This window comes from Marmota monax, unplaced genomic scaffold (assembly GCF_021218885.2).
Source record: "Marmota monax isolate L192 unplaced genomic scaffold, Marmota_monax_Labrador192_F-V1.1 WCK01_AAM20220418_F8-fsc00069, whole genome shotgun sequence".
In the NCBI taxonomy this organism is placed as follows: domain Eukaryota; kingdom Metazoa; phylum Chordata; class Mammalia; order Rodentia; family Sciuridae; genus Marmota; species Marmota monax.
Genome location: NW_026695243.1, coordinates 9,704,687 through 9,723,621, shown reverse-complemented (window position 1 = coordinate 9,723,621; position 18,935 = coordinate 9,704,687). Strand labels below are relative to the sequence as shown.

At 38.5% G+C, this 18,935-nt stretch overlaps 1 protein-coding gene across 2 annotated transcripts in view; it reads left to right on the top strand.

The window, feature by feature from the left end:
• Aco1 (aconitase 1) overlaps nucleotides 1-18,935 on the top strand; it is a 51,480-nt gene that overhangs the window by 29,773 nt on the left and 2,772 nt on the right. For both annotated transcript variants that reach the window (XM_046457392.2, XM_046457393.2), the window contains 12 exons: nucleotides 436-536; nucleotides 715-831; nucleotides 2,226-2,385; nucleotides 3,641-3,776; nucleotides 4,510-4,594; nucleotides 5,301-5,457; nucleotides 6,922-7,046; nucleotides 8,574-8,678; nucleotides 9,590-9,732; nucleotides 11,404-11,551; nucleotides 15,387-15,509; nucleotides 18,459-18,644. In XM_046457392.2, the coding sequence (XP_046313348.1) occupies nucleotides 436-536; nucleotides 715-831; nucleotides 2,226-2,385; nucleotides 3,641-3,776; nucleotides 4,510-4,594; nucleotides 5,301-5,457; nucleotides 6,922-7,046; nucleotides 8,574-8,678; nucleotides 9,590-9,732; nucleotides 11,404-11,551; nucleotides 15,387-15,509; nucleotides 18,459-18,644 (1,586 nt within the window). The remainder of the gene's footprint in view (nucleotides 1-435; nucleotides 537-714; nucleotides 832-2,225; nucleotides 2,386-3,640; nucleotides 3,777-4,509; nucleotides 4,595-5,300; nucleotides 5,458-6,921; nucleotides 7,047-8,573; nucleotides 8,679-9,589; nucleotides 9,733-11,403; nucleotides 11,552-15,386; nucleotides 15,510-18,458; nucleotides 18,645-18,935) is intronic.

Genomic DNA, 18,935 nt, shown 5'->3' with positions numbered 1-18,935 from the left:
ACACAGAAAGTGCTGAATATCAGGAGGCTTGGTGTTGGGATGGGTTGGATAATGATTTTAACAAGAGTAATATAGTGTGCCAAGAGTCTTCTTGGCCAATTGAAAATAAATAAATAAATATATATATATATATATATATATATATATATATGCACTTTGACCATTAGCTCAGACTTACAATTCTCTTAATTAAGGGCCAAAAAGAGGAGGAGTATCTATGGGTAGAACCAATACCTTTCCAGAAAATAGTCACTTTGGTAGGAATGGGAACAGTTAATAGTCCCTAATAAAACGCAGCATCAGCCAGAGGGTCACAGTCTAAAGCCTGGAAGCTGAAAGATAATAAAGGTATGAGTACATAAAACATTTAATTATGTGACTGCTTCTGGGAATATTATTATTAACATGTTTCTTGGTACTCCTGATGCCATTTAGGTCGGGATGAAAACAAAGTCAAGCACATTAAAAAGTATCTTCAGGCTGTAGGAATGTTTCGAGATTTTAGTGACTGCTCTCAAGACCCAGACTTCACCCAGGTATGAGAGCACCTTCCACCAAACATGTTTCCTCTTTCCTTTATTTGGAATGTGGCAGATTTGCTTCTTTATTTGCTTATTTTTATTGTTGTAAGATTTTAAATTTTCTGTCATGGCTATGTTTCTTTTCTGTGGGTATAGTGTGAATTCTGTAATTCCTTTTTGCTTGGATGAACAGGTTGTGGAATTAGATTTGAAAACAGTTGTACCTTGCTGTAGTGGACCCAAGAGGCCTCAGGACAAAGTCGCTGTGTCTGACATGAAAAATGACTTTGAGACCTGCCTTGGAGCAAAGGTAGGGGCCTCCCAATTCTGCCTTGTGCCCTGGCTTTCACTCCACTGGATAATGAATCTCCTTCAGCCCAGTGCTGAGGATGTTTCTTCTGTATCCTAAAATCCTTAATGAGTCCCCCATTAGCTGTGGGCCACACAGCTTCCAAAGAGCATGTGCCTATTTGTAAACACAGCACGACTCTCATTTTTAAGCATATTTATTCTTTACTGGATTCACCACATTCTTCACTACTCAGCCATGCTTTAGGACTATCTACTTTTGTTCATGCCACTCCCTGCCTACCTGTCTTCATTTCATCACATCCTATTTTGTCAGCTTCATAAGGCTTGGTTCAGGTACCAGCTCCTCTACAGTGTGGCCTCAGCATCTCATGGCTGGGTTGGTCTGAATTCTTTTGATGAGACTCCATATTCTTCAACTCACACTGTTGGTGTTTTGTTTGCATGTGTGATTTCCCCTACCAGACTGCCAGTTGTTTTGGTATCCCACAGAATACCAGCAACATCTTGGACATGGATTTTCAATGAACACTTCCAAATGAATAAGATGTGTGATGGATTTTTATCCATGGGACATTAGCTTTATATAAGATTTTCAGTTGTTTTATCTATTATTGATCATAGTGAATTGAACCTGGTCAAAATGACAACTTTCTCTAAATTTCCTTAAGGTTCGAATTAGTAGCTTTAGTCAGTCCATGTCCATTAAACTATACAGTAATGTCTTGGAGTTCTATGTAGATCAACTTTGAACTAAACTTGTAATTTTATCTATCTATCTGCAGTATGGGTATTGAACCCAGGGGTTCTCTACCACTGAGCTACCTCCCCAGCCCTTTTTATTGTTTCATTTGACAGGGGGTCTTTCCAAATTGCTCAGACTGGCCTCAAACTTGTGATCCTCCTGCCTCAGCCTCTCAAGTTGTTGAGATTGCAGGTGGGCCCCACTGCACCTGTCTAGCATTCTCATTTTTTAAGAGAGAAGAGAATAATCATTATTGATTTCAATGCAGAGTAAGATTCAGGAATTATGGCTGCCTTTTGTAAATATTTTAAAAGAATGTAGAGAAACTTTATGTGGTATTTCATAGATTACTGGCAGAGATTTTTTGTTGTTAATAACTGGCCTTTAAAATTGTGGTTACCAAATTTGTAATGTTTTGAACAACCCACAATAAAAAATTTAAAAAAAATAAATAAAAAATAAATAAATAAATAAATATATACAGAGTGTGAATAAAAATTTTAAATTGCCAAAAAAAAAAAAAAATTGTGGTTACCAATTCCTTCTTCCAAAGTGAAAACTTTTTGACAATATATATATTTTCCTCCTATATTAAAAACCATATCTCTTACATTTTTTTCTTCCTAAATTGTGTTTTTTTCTTTCTATAGCAAGGATTTAAAGGATTCCAAGTTGCTGCAGACCATCACAATGCCCAGAAGACATTTATCTACAATAATAGTGAATTCACCCTTGCTCATGGTTCTGTGGTAATTGCTGCCATTACTAGCTGCACAAATACCAGTAATCCATCTGTGATGTTAGGAGCAGGTAAGTGCATTAGAGTCCATCCCCACTACCATGTGGACATGCTTGTGGAAATCTCCCAAGATATGACCCAGGGTCATAACAGTTGCACACATAGTTCCTTGAACTTTGTCTTTGTAGATAAAGATATTTGTTGGCCCAGAAATATCTATACAACAATAGCATCCAAAGCAAAGTATTTAACAAAGATGCATAATAGTCTCTCTCTTTAGAGAAAATAAGTAGAGGAAACCAAAGGAATCTGAATTTTTTCGAAGCTAGAATCTTTTCAGACTTTAGAAGACAAAAAAAAAAAAAAAAAAAAGAACTTATTGTCTTGTCACAGACTTTGTCCTCTGTAAAACTCCTGACCAGTGAAATTTAGTATTGTTTAGGTGCATTGGCAAGTGCATCGGAACTAGGGCACAAGGCACTGGTTGATAAAACTCAGTGCACGTGTCATGTTACACAGTTCTGGTTAAATAGTTAATGTTTACATGCAGTGTTTCACTAATATAATATCTCTTTAGTTTCCAAATGTTTAATCATCCCCACGAATTTCCTTTGTGTCCACAGACCAATGTCAATGTAGTTTGTTCATGGGTAGAAGGAAAACCTTTGTCAGAGAGTTCATCTTTTGGGTTTAAGCTTTCCTTGTCTGGAACAAACCAGTTTTTCTTAAGACACATCACCAACTTATCTGTAGCTCTTTGTCCCTTTACACCTTCACCCCCATTCCTCGCTTCTTTTCTACTTTTGTGATACTTAACTAAGTGAGAGCACCCAGTGTTCCAGTAACAGTTCCTGTATTTGCTCAAAGTCCAAATGCCCAGGAGCTCTTGAGAAATATCTGTAGTCTAAATTTTTACTTCTAGACTCACTATATTTCTCACCAACCAGTATACAATTCATAGAAAGAGGCCTTCCAATTATAATTTTCACATAGATCAAACTCAATTTAAAAAACTGCACTTCCTCCAAAAATTAAAAACTCACTTTGTAACATATTTTTAAGTTTTGCATTTATTCTTTAAAAAAGAAAAGTAAACACGTCTCTTTCTTTATTTTCGTGACTAGTATTGACTTTATTACAAATGTGTAAACAACTTTGAGCCAGTGAACTTTGATTTCTGATAGTCAGCAGAAATGGCACAGAATGCCAGCACCAAGGAAGCCTTGACAGTGGCAGGGAATATGACTGAAAATTCAGGCTCTTTCCTGAAGTGCCCATAACTTGGGCAGGTAGTCACCACACCCTGTTTGTGCTTACATTGTATAGGATTATTAGCAAAGAAGGCTGTGGATGCTGGCCTGAATGTGAAGCCATATATCAAAACCAGCTTGTCTCCTGGCAGTGGAGTGGTCACTTACTATCTGCGAGAAAGTGGAGTCATGCCTTACCTGTCTCAGCTTGGGTGAGGGAGTATTTTGTTTTACACCGTTGCTTTTGTTGTAGCTTTTCCTCATATATTTTGCTGTGTCACCATGTGGTAGCTATGAGCTTATCTGATGCTGTTCAACAGTATAGTCTTTTATCAGTTGGTAGGTAGATTTAAACCCAGACATTTCAACTGAATATGGCCCACCTGTGCTGGTTGTTCATCATACAAGGATGATCCTAAAGACAAAGCAGGGGCTGAAACTGAGACCACCTAATGTGGGGCTGCATCCTCCTGGAGGAAGGGTGCATCTTTTTCTTACTTGTATTGAGGTATGCCATGGGCTAGCAGAGGCTCTGCAACTGAGAGTATGCCTTTGGGCATGAAAATAAGTATTTACTATGGCTAAAAACATTGTAATTTCTTGAGACAAATCAGTTGCCAAATATAGTTTCTCCAGTGTCCATATTATTCCTGGTTTAGATGACATTTTTTTCTGTACACTTCATAAAATTAAAAAATCCTTGAGATTATACAATAGCAGTAGTAAATGGAAATATTAAATACCATATCTGATTTGAATTTTTTAAAATGGTGAATCATTTATCTCCTTGTTATAAGTTAGAAGGAAAGCTTTAGAAAACAACACTGTCCTGAACTTAACCTAAGGCGCTCCTATTCCTTTGTGATCCATGGTCTCCCAGAAGTACTGCCTGCAAAGGGTTCACGGAAAGTCATTCTTTTTCTTGTGCTTCCCTTTGACTCATAGGTTTGATGTGGTGGGCTATGGCTGCATGACCTGCATTGGCAACAGTGGACCCTTACCTGAACCTGTGGTAGAAGCCATCACTCAGGTAATTACAGAGGAACCTGTAGGTTATTCAGAGCTTTATTTTTTTTCCCCATATGACAAAAATGCTGGTAATTTCAAGATACACTGTAAAAACAGGGGATGTGGTTAAGAATATGGTCTTTAAAATATCTGGCTCTGTTATCCTGGTTAAGTTAGTTAACCTGTTTGTTCCTCCGTTTCCACAACTGTAAATTAGAGATGATGATAGTTTCTATTTTATAGAGTTGTGAGAATTAAAATGACAGTCAACATAAAACATTTAGCCCAGTGCCTGGCACTTAAGTAAGTGCTCAGTACATGCTAGTTCTGGCTACAATTTTGTTGAAAATTGGTTCCAAGTCAAACTGGTCTCCACCTAAATAATCTAAATTGCATTGGCTTTTGTCCCCAGTACTGTTGAGTTTACATAGGTCACCATAGCTCCCTTTAGCTATCAGCTTATGTTCCCCACCTGTTCTTCATCTCAGGCAGCAGTATCTGGGAGATTGTGCTTTGACCTGCTTGGAGTTTTCTCATGAGAAGAGATCATTGAGCACAACTCTGCTCCCAAAGACCCTTCTCTCTGTAGCTTGAGAGTACCAGGTGAAAATGAAAGGGCCACACCCTTCAGTTCATTATGTGAACTGTTGTGAGTGATCTATGATAAGAAGTCTAGGCAGTCTCTTCCTCTTTATGACTTGATTTTTTTCCATCTTGTCCTTATACAGGGAGACCTAGTAGCTGTTGGAGTACTATCTGGGAACAGGAACTTTGAGGGTCGAGTCCACCCTAACACTCGGGCCAACTATTTAGCGTCTCCTCCCTTAGTAATAGCATACGCAATCGCTGGGACCATCAGGATTGACTTTGAGAAAGAACCACTGGGTAAGATTTTGTTTGTGTGTCTATAATTTTTTTTCCAGTGAATTAAAAAACAGTATTGGAAGAAAATTGCTACTTTTCTTGATTAAAAATGAAGCACAGAACCTTTAGAGATAAGACAAAGAGGAGAATATTTTCAACATTCTCCATACACAGGGAAGACACATACTGAACTAAACATGAATGTGGGCAAGAGTGGCAAAGGGAAATAAATGCCAAAAGTAGTAGAGATTTGCTTTCCTGGCTTCTACAGTTCCTCCCTTTCTCACTCTTGCTTTATTCTAATGATAGGCATTGTTTTAACATGTTCTTTGTTAAATGTGTTAAGATATTTCAACTTCTCAAAATTTAGAACTGATGCTTTGACTCCTTTCCTGTGGGCCTCTCGCTTGCTGTACCCTCTCAGTCCATTCCAAGAAGTTTAGATGATACACAAACATTGTCCCTTAGATTTACTTTTAGGAAATCATAACTTCAGAAGTACAGTTGATCCTCATTGTTTGTGGATTCCATATTTGCAATTTTGCCTACCCACTAAAATGTATTTTAACCTTCAGTCAGTACTTCTGATGCTTTAATGCCACTCACATACATGCACAGGAGTGAAAACTTCTCAAGTCACTCAACACATCTTCCATGCTAAAGTCCATGAAGGCTGCACTCTATCTTCTTGTATCAGCTCCCACACTCTGAACAAGTATACTTTTCACAGTCTACTTAGAGCCATTTTTTCCTCATTTTTATGCCTTTTTGTGGTGGTTCCACTTTAAATTGGTCCTAGAGCATAGTGTGAAGTACTGTGATATTTTGAGCACAAGAAGACCATGGTGGTATACTTTATGTTGAGGTAGGCTTTATTGAGGCATGAGTTACAGTGCTTTTCAATTATAAGTCCAAGGCTACATATATACCCACCACTAAGTATCCATGAGCATTGGTTTCAAGACCCCAGGGGATACCAAAATCAGGAGGCACTCAAGTACCTCATATGAATGGATGTAGTATTTGCATATAACCTACACAAATCATATCTAGATTGCTTATTATGCCTAATGCAATGTTAATGCTATATAAAATAGATTTATAACTATTGTACTGTTTAGAGAATAATGATAAAAATATCTATACATGTACAATATGATGAAATTTTTTTCCTGAGCATTTTCAATCCATTGTTGGTTCAGCAGATGCAGAACCCACAGATACAGAGGCCCAACTGTATAGTAAATAAGATATCTTTAAACAGGAGGACACCTAAAACAAGTTTATGTATAGATGAAAGTATAGTCAGAAGCACCTAGGGCCTTAACCTGTATCTCTCCTAGGAGCAATGGTTCACTGATTGACTCTTCACACATACTTTTCAGAACAAACATAACCATTGAGAGAAAAGAGATCTGACTGTATTAACAATGCAAAGAGGATATTAGAGGAGGCTTTTCTCATTGGTAAACATATTTTCCTCAGGGACAAATGCAAAGGGACAACGAGTATTTCTGAAAGATATCTGGCCCACTCGAGATGAGATCCAGGCGGTGGAGCGACAGTATGTCATCCCTGGGATGTTTAAGGAGGTCTATCAGAAAATAGAGGTGAGGCCCTTTGCAGCCCCCCAATGATATATGAGAAAGCCTCTCCTCTAACATACTCCCATTAACTTCAGACCTTGAAGTTAATGGGAGTATGTATTGAAATTAACCCTTATTTCTTCAGATAACTAAGGAGGTGATTCTCAGGCAGTTTTCTCCCATGATTTCATGTTTCTATGAATCTCACACTCCCCAGTTGTTCTCAGATATGGACAAGTGTGTGAGAGCCTCAAGAAGAAAGGCCTCAGGTTCAGCACCACCCTTTTCTCAGACACCCTGGGAGGTGTGTCATCTGTGGTGAGGACCCTGATGGTCACTGTGTTGTGTCACTGAGGTGGAATCAGTGGGTTGAATGTACCTCTTAATGCATTATTTGGGTGTTTAAAAAAAGAGAGAAAACCTCAGTAGGAATTAGCCACAAACTGCTGAAATAAGAAAAGTAAAGTGCATTTTATAAATCTGAATCATTTTTGGAGATTCTTGGTTGTTATTCCTTTCCTTGGAGGCTTGTGAAGGCTCAAAAACCCTGTTATCATTGGATGTTGTTCCTTTTGTTGCTTTTTGTGTTAAGCTGCCCAAGACTTCTGACTGGTTTGAAATGAGAGCAGGACTGTCTGGGGACAGAGTGAAATGGTCAGTTGTATTGAGGCATCCCGTACCCTTCCACAAGCTGCTCACTGGATTTTAGGAGGCTTGGCAGCCATCTGGTTAAACGCATTTCTCCAAAGGCCAAGTTAATGGATCTGTGAAGAGAATTCAGTTCATTTTTAAAACATTGCAACGGTTATTTGCTATCCATATGACCTGGCAGTCTACTTCCTAAAAATATCCAGAGTAGTTTCCCCTTTGGTACAATCTGGATTGTTATTTTAAATATTATCTTTAATTATATGTATTCATTATCTATTGCTATATAACAAATTACCCCAAAACTGAGAAAATCAAAACAAAAAAATATTTATTACCTCTGTTCCTCTGAGTTAGGAATACAGATGCAGCCTCACTGGGTGCCAGTACTTTCAGGACTCGAAGCAAAATATCATTGGGGCTGTGGTCTCTGGAGGAGTATCCACTTAGGCTCATTCATGTAATATGAGACTAAGATCCTCAATTCTCCACTGGCTGTCATCTAGGGACCTCCTAAAGCATCTTTTGCATGTGTCTCTTCACAGTTCACAATATGGGAGCTGGCTTCCATCAGAGCCAGTAAATAAGAGAAGCAGAAGGCAAAGTGTCTTTATAACCTAATCTTGGAAATAAGTCATAGGATCAGCCAATGCTGGACGGGAGCGGGGTTACCTAAGGGTATAAATCCTGGGATAGGACCATTCTTGCCATTTTATAGCCCTCTTATATCAGAGCTTATTTATTTTTAAGTTAGCGTGACATTGTCTTAGTATAAAGGAACTCTTGCATGTGACTATTTAGAATAAAATTGGTTGCTATTGTACCTCTTAGCTTGAATGTTTTGTGTTTGCATATTTAAATTTTCCCTGGAATAGATTATGATTAGATTTTTTTTTTTTAAAGACTGTGAATGAAAGCTGGAATGCTTTAGGAGCTCCATCAGATAAGCTGTACTTCTGGAATCCCAAATCTACATATATTAAATCACCACCATTCTTTGAAAATCTGGTATGACTTTTTATTTTTTAACAAAACAAGTTCTTTAAGAAGTTTCTATCCTTATAAAATCTACTTTATTATCCTTATAAAATCCACTTTATTATTCCATACCTTTGCTTTGACTATCCATTTCATTAAAACCTTTGTACATTCATGCTGTACACAGTGGCACATGCCTGTAATCCCAGTGGCTTGGGAGGCTGAGACAGGAGGATTTTAAGTTCAAAGCCTCAGCAATTAACAAAGCCTTAAGCAATTTAGTAAGACCCTGCCTCAAAATAAAAAATGAAAAGGGCCAGGAATATGGCTCAGTTGTTGAGTGCCCCTGGGTTCAATCCTTGGCACCAAAAAAAGAAAAAAAAAAAACACCTTTGTATATTCAAGCAGATAAAGCTGGGGAATGTTTTAGGAGTCAGCTACTTAGCTGTAGTGATAGTTTCTCTGTGTGGCTCTGCAGAGGCATCATGATGATAGCTGCCACTAGGATAAGGGCCTGCAAAGTCTGAGGGGCTGTTTCGAAAGAACATCCCCAGGACCTACCACGTTTAAAATCTTACCCCCACCCCACCCCTTTCCTCGATGGTCACTGTGGAAGGGGAAAGGAGAAATTGGGATTCTAGTTATCCTTGGTAATTGAGTTCTATGGAGAAGAATGAATGTCATTTGCAGCTGCATTCATGTCTCTTTTGGCCAGACATGCCAATACTTGGCCTTCTCTTGAGGTTGAGATATGAATGTTTTTAGTAAGTTCACATTACTTTTTCTAAGCACCCTTGCTTAAACCCAGAAAACTAAGCTATTCTATCCATTTATATAGCAGTGTCATCTGGTCCAGTTTCATGGACTCCTACTATTGAGTCTCACCTAGTGACTTTTTGAGAAAACCTGGGTAAATACAGACTTGTTCTATTCTTTACTAGACTTTGGATCTTCAGCCCCCTAAATCTATAGTGGATGCCTACGTTCTATTAAATTTGGGAGATTCGATAACAACTGACCACATCTCTCCAGCTGGAAATATTGCAAGAAATAGCCCTGCTGCTCGTTACTTAACTAATAGAGGGTAAGTATGAGTGAGGTGGAAAAGACTAAAGGCCAAAGTAGAATAAATGAAATGAAGAGGGCCAGTGTTTCTCGTTACATGGTCTCTGTGGAACCAGAGTCTGGTTTTTCACTGAACTCTGGAATTCAAAAATCAGTCACTTTTTCTGTTTGTTCATAGCGCAGGAATCCCAGCAATGGGAGGGGAAAACAGTCTTCTTTTTGAGCAAGTGTGTAAGTTAGGCTCATCTGTTATCTAGTGGTGGATGTAGCTTATGCTTCAGGCCCACAGTGATATAACCCAAAATGCCTTTGCCATGTCTTTATAGCAGTGGTTCTTTGTAAACACAGAACTGCTTCAGGAATTTGCAGTTCATTCATCCATTCATCAGTTCTTTAGACATATACTGATATTCACAGGGAGTATATCAATATTGCCTATTATCTAATATACTGATATTAACTGAAGTCAGTGGTTCCCAAATCTGACTATGAGAGTTATAAGGGGAAATGAGAATTACTGGTTCTTGTCCCTTCCTCCAGAATCAACTCTTTCAGGGATGGGGCCCAGAGCAAATTTGAGTAATAGAATCCACTCACTTTTTCTCTAGTGGTGATTCTTGACCTCGTTTGACATAAGGAATCCTTCGTGAGCTGAAAGGAAGCAAGCATTTTGAATAGGATTTCAGGGATTCATAGGCATGTTTGCCTGCTCTTGACACCCAGTCATAAAATGAATCTGTAACCATAAATCAAGTTAATACTCACACCCATCCCTTGGTTGGTGTTTTTTGTTTTTGTTTTTGTGTTTTGTTTTGGTACTGGGGATTGAACCCAGGGACACTTAACCACCGAGCCACATCCTTAGCCCTTCTCATTTTTTACTTTGAGACAAGGTCTTGCTACATTTTTTAGGGCCTTGCTACATTGCTAAGGCTGGCTTTGAACTTGTGACCCTCTTGCCTCAGTCTCCAGAACCACTGGGATTACAGGTTTGCTTCACCATGCCCAGCCACCCCCTTGTATTTTAAAGAACAAGCTGGTGAACTGTTCACTATATTAATTGTAAGATAATGTTCTTGACAACACAGTTTTCTTTTGTTGGTTCCCACAAATAGGATATTTCTCTGGTTCTGGGACCAGAAATAGATGTTCTGCCTCTTTGGCACTGCTTTGATTTTTTATATTATGAAAGTTGTAAATTATGTTGCCAATGTGTGGCTTCTTTTTGCATTGAGTTCCTCATAACGTGAGTATGCATTTGAATTTACTTCTGGTTGGTTTATGGAATGTATTTTGTTGTCTCCCATCTTTGACTCCATCAGACTGATCTACACTGATTATTCTCTTATTTCTATTTTCTTAATTTTAAGTTAGCTGTTTTATGTTATGTGAAACTTTATAAGCTACCCAACTGAGTAATAAATACTCTTTTTAGAATTCCTCCTGATTTTTCTATCCAAATATAAAATGTACCGAGTTGACCCAAGGTGAATATTGATTCCTGCCCTTCTCCACCTGACTTGTCACTCTGCCCCTAGTTGAAGCTATAACAATAGCTCTTCTGCCTTGGAGAACACCTTAGTAGACTTAGAGAAATGGCAGGTTTATGGTGTTTTTCTTTTCTGGTGTAAGCTAAGTTTAATCTTGGCTAACTTCACTAAACTAGCTCCTATTCTGCTTGCATTATTAGCCTAACTCCTCGAGACTTTAATTCCTATGGCTCCCGCCGAGGGAATGATGCCATCATGGCACGGGGAACCTTTGCCAACATTCGCTTGTTAAACAAATTTTTGAACAAGCAGGCACCACAGACTATACATCTTCCTTCTGGAGAAACTGTGAGTATCCTCTCTTCTGCTTCCTTCAGAAACCTGTGTTTTTTGGGCTCTTGGAGGCTGGTTATTTACAGTGACTTTCCTTTAGGTTTCATTTTTGTTTTCCAACTCTATTCTACCTCTGGCTTCCTACAGTTCCTCTTTCCATGTGCCCATATGTGTGGAGTTCATCACTGATAGAAATTTTTACCTAAGAGATTCTGCACTGTGGTTTAACCAAGTCTTACTTCCAGGGAGTTGAAAGTTTGAGTGAAATTTCATCCAATTATATATTGGGAAAATTTCAGGTTAGAGAATATTTTTCTCAAGAAGGGTTACGGTATGACTTATTAGCATTTAATGCACTATATCTACTAGAACAAGGAGAATACAGAGGCCCTTATAGGCCTGAGTTCTCAGGGAAGCCATTTGAAGTTGGTATATTCCAGCTAGGCTTGTGTTACAATGTGGGTCCTGTGAGCAGCTGGGAAACCTGTACCTTGAACCATGTGAAGCTGGGCTTAAGTCCTGCACCACCTCATATGAGATGTGGATCCTTTGGTGGGTGGTTTCCTTCTCTGAGTTTCTCTTTTCTTACCTGTGAAGTAGAAATCATACCTATTTCATACGACTTTGAGGCTTAAAATGAAATGGAATGATGTGTAAAACCTGGCATAGTGTCTGCCACAGGATGTAGGTCCTCAGTGTCACTCCCCTTCCTAGGGAATGCTGAGAAACTGCTTGTAAACTGTTTAGCCTGCTTGAGAAATAACCTTGCCAACTTATTTAAAAATAATAGCAGCCAAGATTTCTACACAACTTGCTATATTACAGGTATTCTTATAAGCCTTTCCATATATGGACTTATTTAGCTCTCACAACCCCTTAAGGCAGATGTAATAATTATCTGTACTTAAGTTGAAAACCTGAGCATAGAGAGGTCAAATAAGTCTCTCTAAGGTTGCAGTGGGAAAAAAAATTAGAGATTAAAACTCAAGGATTGGCTCTAAAGTCAGTGCCCTTGACTTCCCCACATGCTTCTATACTCACAACTGACTATATTTTGTCAGGCAAGTGCTTTGTTTTGAGATAATTGGGTCCTCACCAGGACAAGCCCAGCAGATGCTTGTTTAATGAGTGGCAGGGATCATAAACTATCACATGGAAAAGGTAGATACAAATGATGGAATACCCAAGAGACTAAGGGGAAAGATGGGAGCAGGGACAATAAAATATGTCAGAGTAACTCTATCATGATGTAGGACTGACTTCTAGTCAGATGCTTAGTGCCTCATTTCAAATAAGGACAAATAATCAGGGAAGAGCAGACATTTGAACCAAGATTTGAACTTGAAAAACCAACCTATACAAAGAAGGGTGCTGTAGGGGGACAGAGACCTTGCAAAAGATAGAAAACTTTAAGAAAAAGAATCACCTCTTCAGAGAAATGAATTAAAAACAAAACAGTCACTCAAAAAATTCAGAGGAAAAGATAAATTTAGAAAGTCTCCTGGAATATAGAACAGAATGACAAAGAGAAAATTAGAAGATGGAAGAAAACTAAGAACTGAACTCTGGAGGCCCAACATTTGACTAAGTATAGGTACTAAAAAGAAAACAAACAAGATAGAAGGAAATTATCAGAGTAATAACACAATAAAGAACTTTCCCCAACTAAAGCATCTGAGGATCCAGATTGAAAAATTCACTGAATACTTAACCAGTGCTTTACAGAGACCCACTCTAATTCACATCATTGTGAAATCAAGAAAACGGAGATAAGGAAAAGTCTAGAAACTTCTGGAAAGGGAAAAACAGCTTACATGCAATGATGGGATCAGAAGTGCTCTAGGCTGCTAAATAGCAATACTGGAAGCTTAGATGGAGGAAAATAATTATTGCCAGCCAAGTGCATTGAGGGCAATAACATATTCAGAGATCCAAAAGCTTAAAAGATATCCCTCAGTCCTTCTCTCTGGAAGCTGCCTGCTGAATGTGTTCCACCAAAATGGGGAGGGAGGGGGAGGAATGCAAGATCCAAGAAAAAGGGCCGAAGAGAATCCCTTGGATGGTGGGGAAAGAAGCTTATCTATCACAGGAATGCACTGAGCATCCAGAGCAGTCAGTCCAGATTAGTACAGACCAAGGGCTCCAGGAGTGGTGCCACCGTGACATTTTAAAATGATAGATTGCCTGATATATTTCAATATATTAAAGATGGTTTGTGCTGTAGGCTGAGTGTTTAAGGATTAGTTAATGGGTAGGAGTATAGATACAGGTTGAACACACCAAAAAGGGAAAATGACTAATTGCAGTAGAAATGTTGTCAAAATTGCCAAGAAGAAATCATAGTACATTACATGGCTCAGCTGCAAACAGAATTTGTATAATCATAATAATGTACACAACAAATATTTGCTTATCAAAATTTATGGCATAACTATAGTGAGAGGTTGTGTATTGGCAAGGGCAGTGGTAAAGAGAACTAAATCCTCTTGAGCAAAGTAGGGAACTGACAGATGGAGAAACAAGAACTAGCAGTTTAAACAGTAAGCAGAGACAGCACAGTAACAGAAGAAATGGCATATTTCTTGTTTAGACGAGAAGGGAGAGTACATGGAAGATGGAGCATCAGGGTACCCGAATTCCAGACCTGCATAATCCCTCTGCTCTTGGGTAACACGAACTGTTTTTCCATGGAATCCTCAGTTTTGCTATAGGTGTTTTTTGGGGATTTGGTTTTGTTTTTTGTTTTTTAAATGTAGTGATAGGTTTGAACCCTAATCCTCATGCATGCTAGGCAAGTGCTATAGTACTGAGCTATCTCCCTGCCCATTTTCTCTAGTTTCAAAAGCACTTTTTAAACAGACACTTCTTAAAACACATTCTTAATATGCAAAACTAATATCTCTGAAAATAGTAGGTTGTTTCTTCCTGGTCTCTGAAAGGATCCTGACCAAACAGAAGAAGGCATTTAGTGCTTTTGTAACAGGTTATATGTTCATGAGTTCTCTTCAGTTGAAGATATATAGGATCTTCCCAGATTTAAAATTAACTCTTATCAGTCCACCAAGTTAATTTGTGGAAAGCCTATTCAGAGTTTTAAATGCTTGTCTTGAGCTTCTTTGAAATGATATACATTCCATTTTAAGGGATTTTATTTTCTGACTTACATAGCTAGGAAAAATAATTGTTTCATTACTTGGTTACCAATAGTAATACCAAATGTCTTGGTGAAGTCTCATCTTAGCAGAATATTCAGATTGCTGTGAGAAACAAATCTGTTTAAGATATTTCTCATGTATGAATGTAGCTAATCCTTCCCTGATCTTTATTGATTCATGCTTTCATCCATATTTATGCTATCTCTACCCATGGCCTACAAGTAGAAAATAACAAAAATTGGCATTTTATGTGATTTATAGAGCCTGTTACCTACTGTTTTCTCCCCTTCATAACTAATTAGTTCTGGGTCTGATACTGAGTCAAAACTGAGGCATAGGTGGTATTCTCTGGTTTTTGAGTTTTTAGATAGTTTAGTCGATGGAAAAAGGGGAAGAAAATCTGATCTAGTTTTCTTCCCCCCCACCCCATGCCCTAGGATTTGAATTTTTTTTTTTTTTAGAAAACTGGACAACATGTAGGCATTTCAGTCAAAAATATAAAATTCAGTTTGATAGAAATAAATAGGTTGAGTTCATTGGGGGCTATAGTCCGAACAGCCAGTTGTTTGAGTTCTGCACTGGCTCTATGACCTGGCTCTCACAGACCCCTCTGACCCTGTGCAGGGCTTACTAGGCCTGTAACCATGCTTTTTGCCTCTTTTGCATCTGTAAAACTTTCCTTTTCTCTCTTTCAGCTTGATGTATTTGATGCTGCTGAGCGTTATCAACAAGCAGGCCTTCCCCTAATTGTTCTGGCTGGCAAAGAGTATGGCTCAGGTAGCTCCCGAGACTGGGCTGCCAAGGGCCCTTTCCTGCTGGTGAGTATAAAGCAGAGACATTCAAGGAAGTAGCTGCCCCTCCAAACTGGAAGAGAAGCTGGGAAGGTGCCCAAGCAAAAATTCTGTTGCTTTGCTTTCCAAGATGGCATGGAAGAGTAAGCTCTGAAAACATGTAATGGTTATTTACCTTCTGCTTTTGGTGTATCTAGATTTATTTTGCTCAGTGAAAAGTAATATTACAAAGTTGAACTGGTTTCCTTAAGTCAGACATTCATTGTCTACAGATCAATGGGAGGAGGTTTGTTAAGTCATTATATCCAGATTGTATTTTTTTAGGGAAAAGTTCTATGGTTTTCATAACAGTCTCAGAGCTTGGGGACCCAAAATCTATTTAAGGCCACTGTCCCAGATGAATGTAAGGAATAAGCCACAGATATTGTAAGGCTCACAGAAGGGAAATGTTAAGGAACCTGGGCTTTTTCAGAAGTTGATTTGACAAGAACAGGCTCCAGGTCTCTTGGAAAAACTAGGAGTGTGTACATTTTAAAGTTGTTTTTCACTGCCTATGAAAGTCTGCTTCTCATCTCAGTGAGAAAAGAGCTCTCTAGAGCCTTCTGCAGATTCAGGGTTCACCCTGTTTGAGGTGTCCCCATAGGGTGGGCCAAGCAGAGAGCTTTTCCCTCTTGAGTATTTTCTTGATCTGAAATCAGGGGAAAACCGTGTTACTGGCTTTAATCCTAAGGATAAAGTAAAAATGTCTTAGCTCACCTTAATTTAAATAATTTATAGCTCAAGAAAATCAATGCACTTGGAAAATACAAGTCAATATCCACAGTACTGTAAAAAGCTCTGGCTGCCTAGCAGCCCTCTAGCTAGCCTGGCCTCTGCAAATGTCTTCCAACATCACACCTATTATTTTATTGATCATTTTGCTCTAAGGGGAAAAAAATAATGTTTTCTGATTAGTTGGTAATAGGTCAGAGGCCTGACTTTGCTGGAAACTGCTAAAATGAACCAGATAAATTTTATAAAAAGAAAAAGACTTTAGGGAGGGAGTTGAGAGCTGATGGCAGAAATGAGAACTGGGCAGTGAAGACAAGTGGGGAAGAGGGATAAAAAGAGAATAAAAGCATCAAAGGGATACCAAAGTCTCTACTTCTCTGAGTCCTCGCTGTCCGAACTGGGCCACTCATATGGCTGCCAACTCTGTGCCTGCTGCACAGCCATTTACACAGAGCTAGAGACATGACTCCTTGTATTTAGAAGGCTTTCCTCTTCCCCAGAATAAATACAAATGTACAAAAATCTCTACAAAATAACTACTGCCCCAAAGAATCTTTCCTTCCTCTGTGGTAGTGATTCTCAAATTGGAGACATCTGTAATCTTTTTTTTTAAAAAAAAAAAAAAAAACAGGTACTGGGATTGTGTGTGGCTCAGTAGTAGAGCACTTGCCTAACGAACGTGTGGGGCCCTGAGTTTAATTCTCAGCACCACATATAAATAAATGAATAAAACGAAGATCCTTCAACAACTAAAGAAAATATTAAAAAAAGAAAAAAAAAAAAAAACACCTGGTCTGGTCTTACATTCATCCCCAGAGATTCTAGTTTAATTGGTAAGGACAAAGTCCTGGACACTAGATTTTAAAAGTCTTCCCTGGAGATTGATATACAAAGAGTTTGAGAACCACTGTTTTTGGGGAAAAAAAAATTAAATGGAGATTTCTGAATGATGCTTCTGACTATATCAGATTATTAAGATCCCCCTGGATTTTTCACGAATGGGGAAGAAATCAAATGGAGAACTACTGTTCTAGGGCCATGGTTCTCCAGCACATAAAAGTCACTGGTTCCTCCCACCATATACAAGACATTCTGATTCAGTAGACCTGGGTAAATATTCAAGAATATTTAATTTTTTATAATAAAAATTTTTAATAAACTCCCTAAGTATGATATATTTGATTAAAGCCCTAATCCCCCATGGTAGTATGGAAATAGCAACTCTTAAGAAAATGTTTAAACTTAATTAATATTAAATTGAAGTCTTAAGGATGAGACTGTTATCCTATACAATTACAACAGAAAGACAGTCCTCTCCCTCTCCTTCTTCTGGTGCATGTCAAGGAAAATTCACCTGTAAGTCTTGACCTACAAGGTCAAGAGAGTGCTCACCACAAACTGAAGGAGCTAGAACTGTAAGAATATCAATTTCTGCTGATTGTCACTCAGTCTGTGGTGTCTCAAAGGTGTGCTCTAGATACCAAGGTACCTTTTAGAGTACCTCAATATTATAATTAACATCAACTATTAATAATTAATGGAGAATTCTAGGTAGTCAGGTACCCTGTTTTATTGACTATTGCTATATACGTACGACCAATTACACTTTATCAAAAAAAATGTCCTTTATAGGAAGCTTAATATCAAGACTGTATTCAATCAGTTTCATCCTTGAAACAGGAAGTATACAAGTAGTAATCATTTATTTCATAATATATTCAGAAAGTTTCTTTTTTGGTTAAACCTTCTATGTTTGCTGATAAACCTATAATAATAGAAAAATTCAGGGAATGAATTTTCTTTATGTTGATTCATGGTATGAGTTCTGGATATAATGGAAGTTTGCTAAGAGATCTTGGATCTCAGAGTGGCTGAGTGCAGAGTCAGACCACATAGGTTCAAATACCAGATCCCAACACTGAATACCTGGTAAAGGGGCAGAATGGTAATGGTAGCATCTGCTGTGTCCCATTTGGTGGAGGGTGGAATGAGAGAATTCATGTCAGTGCTTACACTATAGGTAATCTGGTAAGACTTGCTACTATATTTCTAATTAATGTTAGGATATTTTAAGTGAAATATTATCAAGTATTTAGAGAGAATTTAGCTGTGAGAACAGTTTGACTTAAGCATTTTGAAAAGTTTCTGTATGCCTAAAAAAAAAAAAATTGGGACTGTGTCCAACTTATTCTCTTTGTTCATCAGGGAATCAAAGCTGTTTTAGCTGAGAGTTATGAGCGCATTCACCGCAGTAATTTGGTTGGAATGGGGGTGATCCCCCTTGAATATCTCCCTGGTGAGAATGCAGACACCCTGGGACTCACAGGACGGGAACGATACACTATTGTCATTCCAGAGAACCTCAAACCACAAATGAAAGTCCAGGTTAAGGTAAGCCGGACCTTCTCTACACTAGGATGCATTTTGAAGGGCCCTTTTAGACAATTTTCTTTTGCGGGGTTGGGAGGTACCCAGTATTGAACTCAGGCATTTGACCACTAAGCTACATCCTCAGCCCTATTTTGTATTTTATTTAGAGACAGGGTCTCACTGAGTTGCTTAGTGCCTCACTTTTGCTGAGGCTGGCTTTGAACTTGCCATCGTCCTGCCTCCACTTCCCAAGCTGATGGGATTACAGGCATGTGCCACCACGCCCAGCGAAGGAAATGAATGGGATTTGAG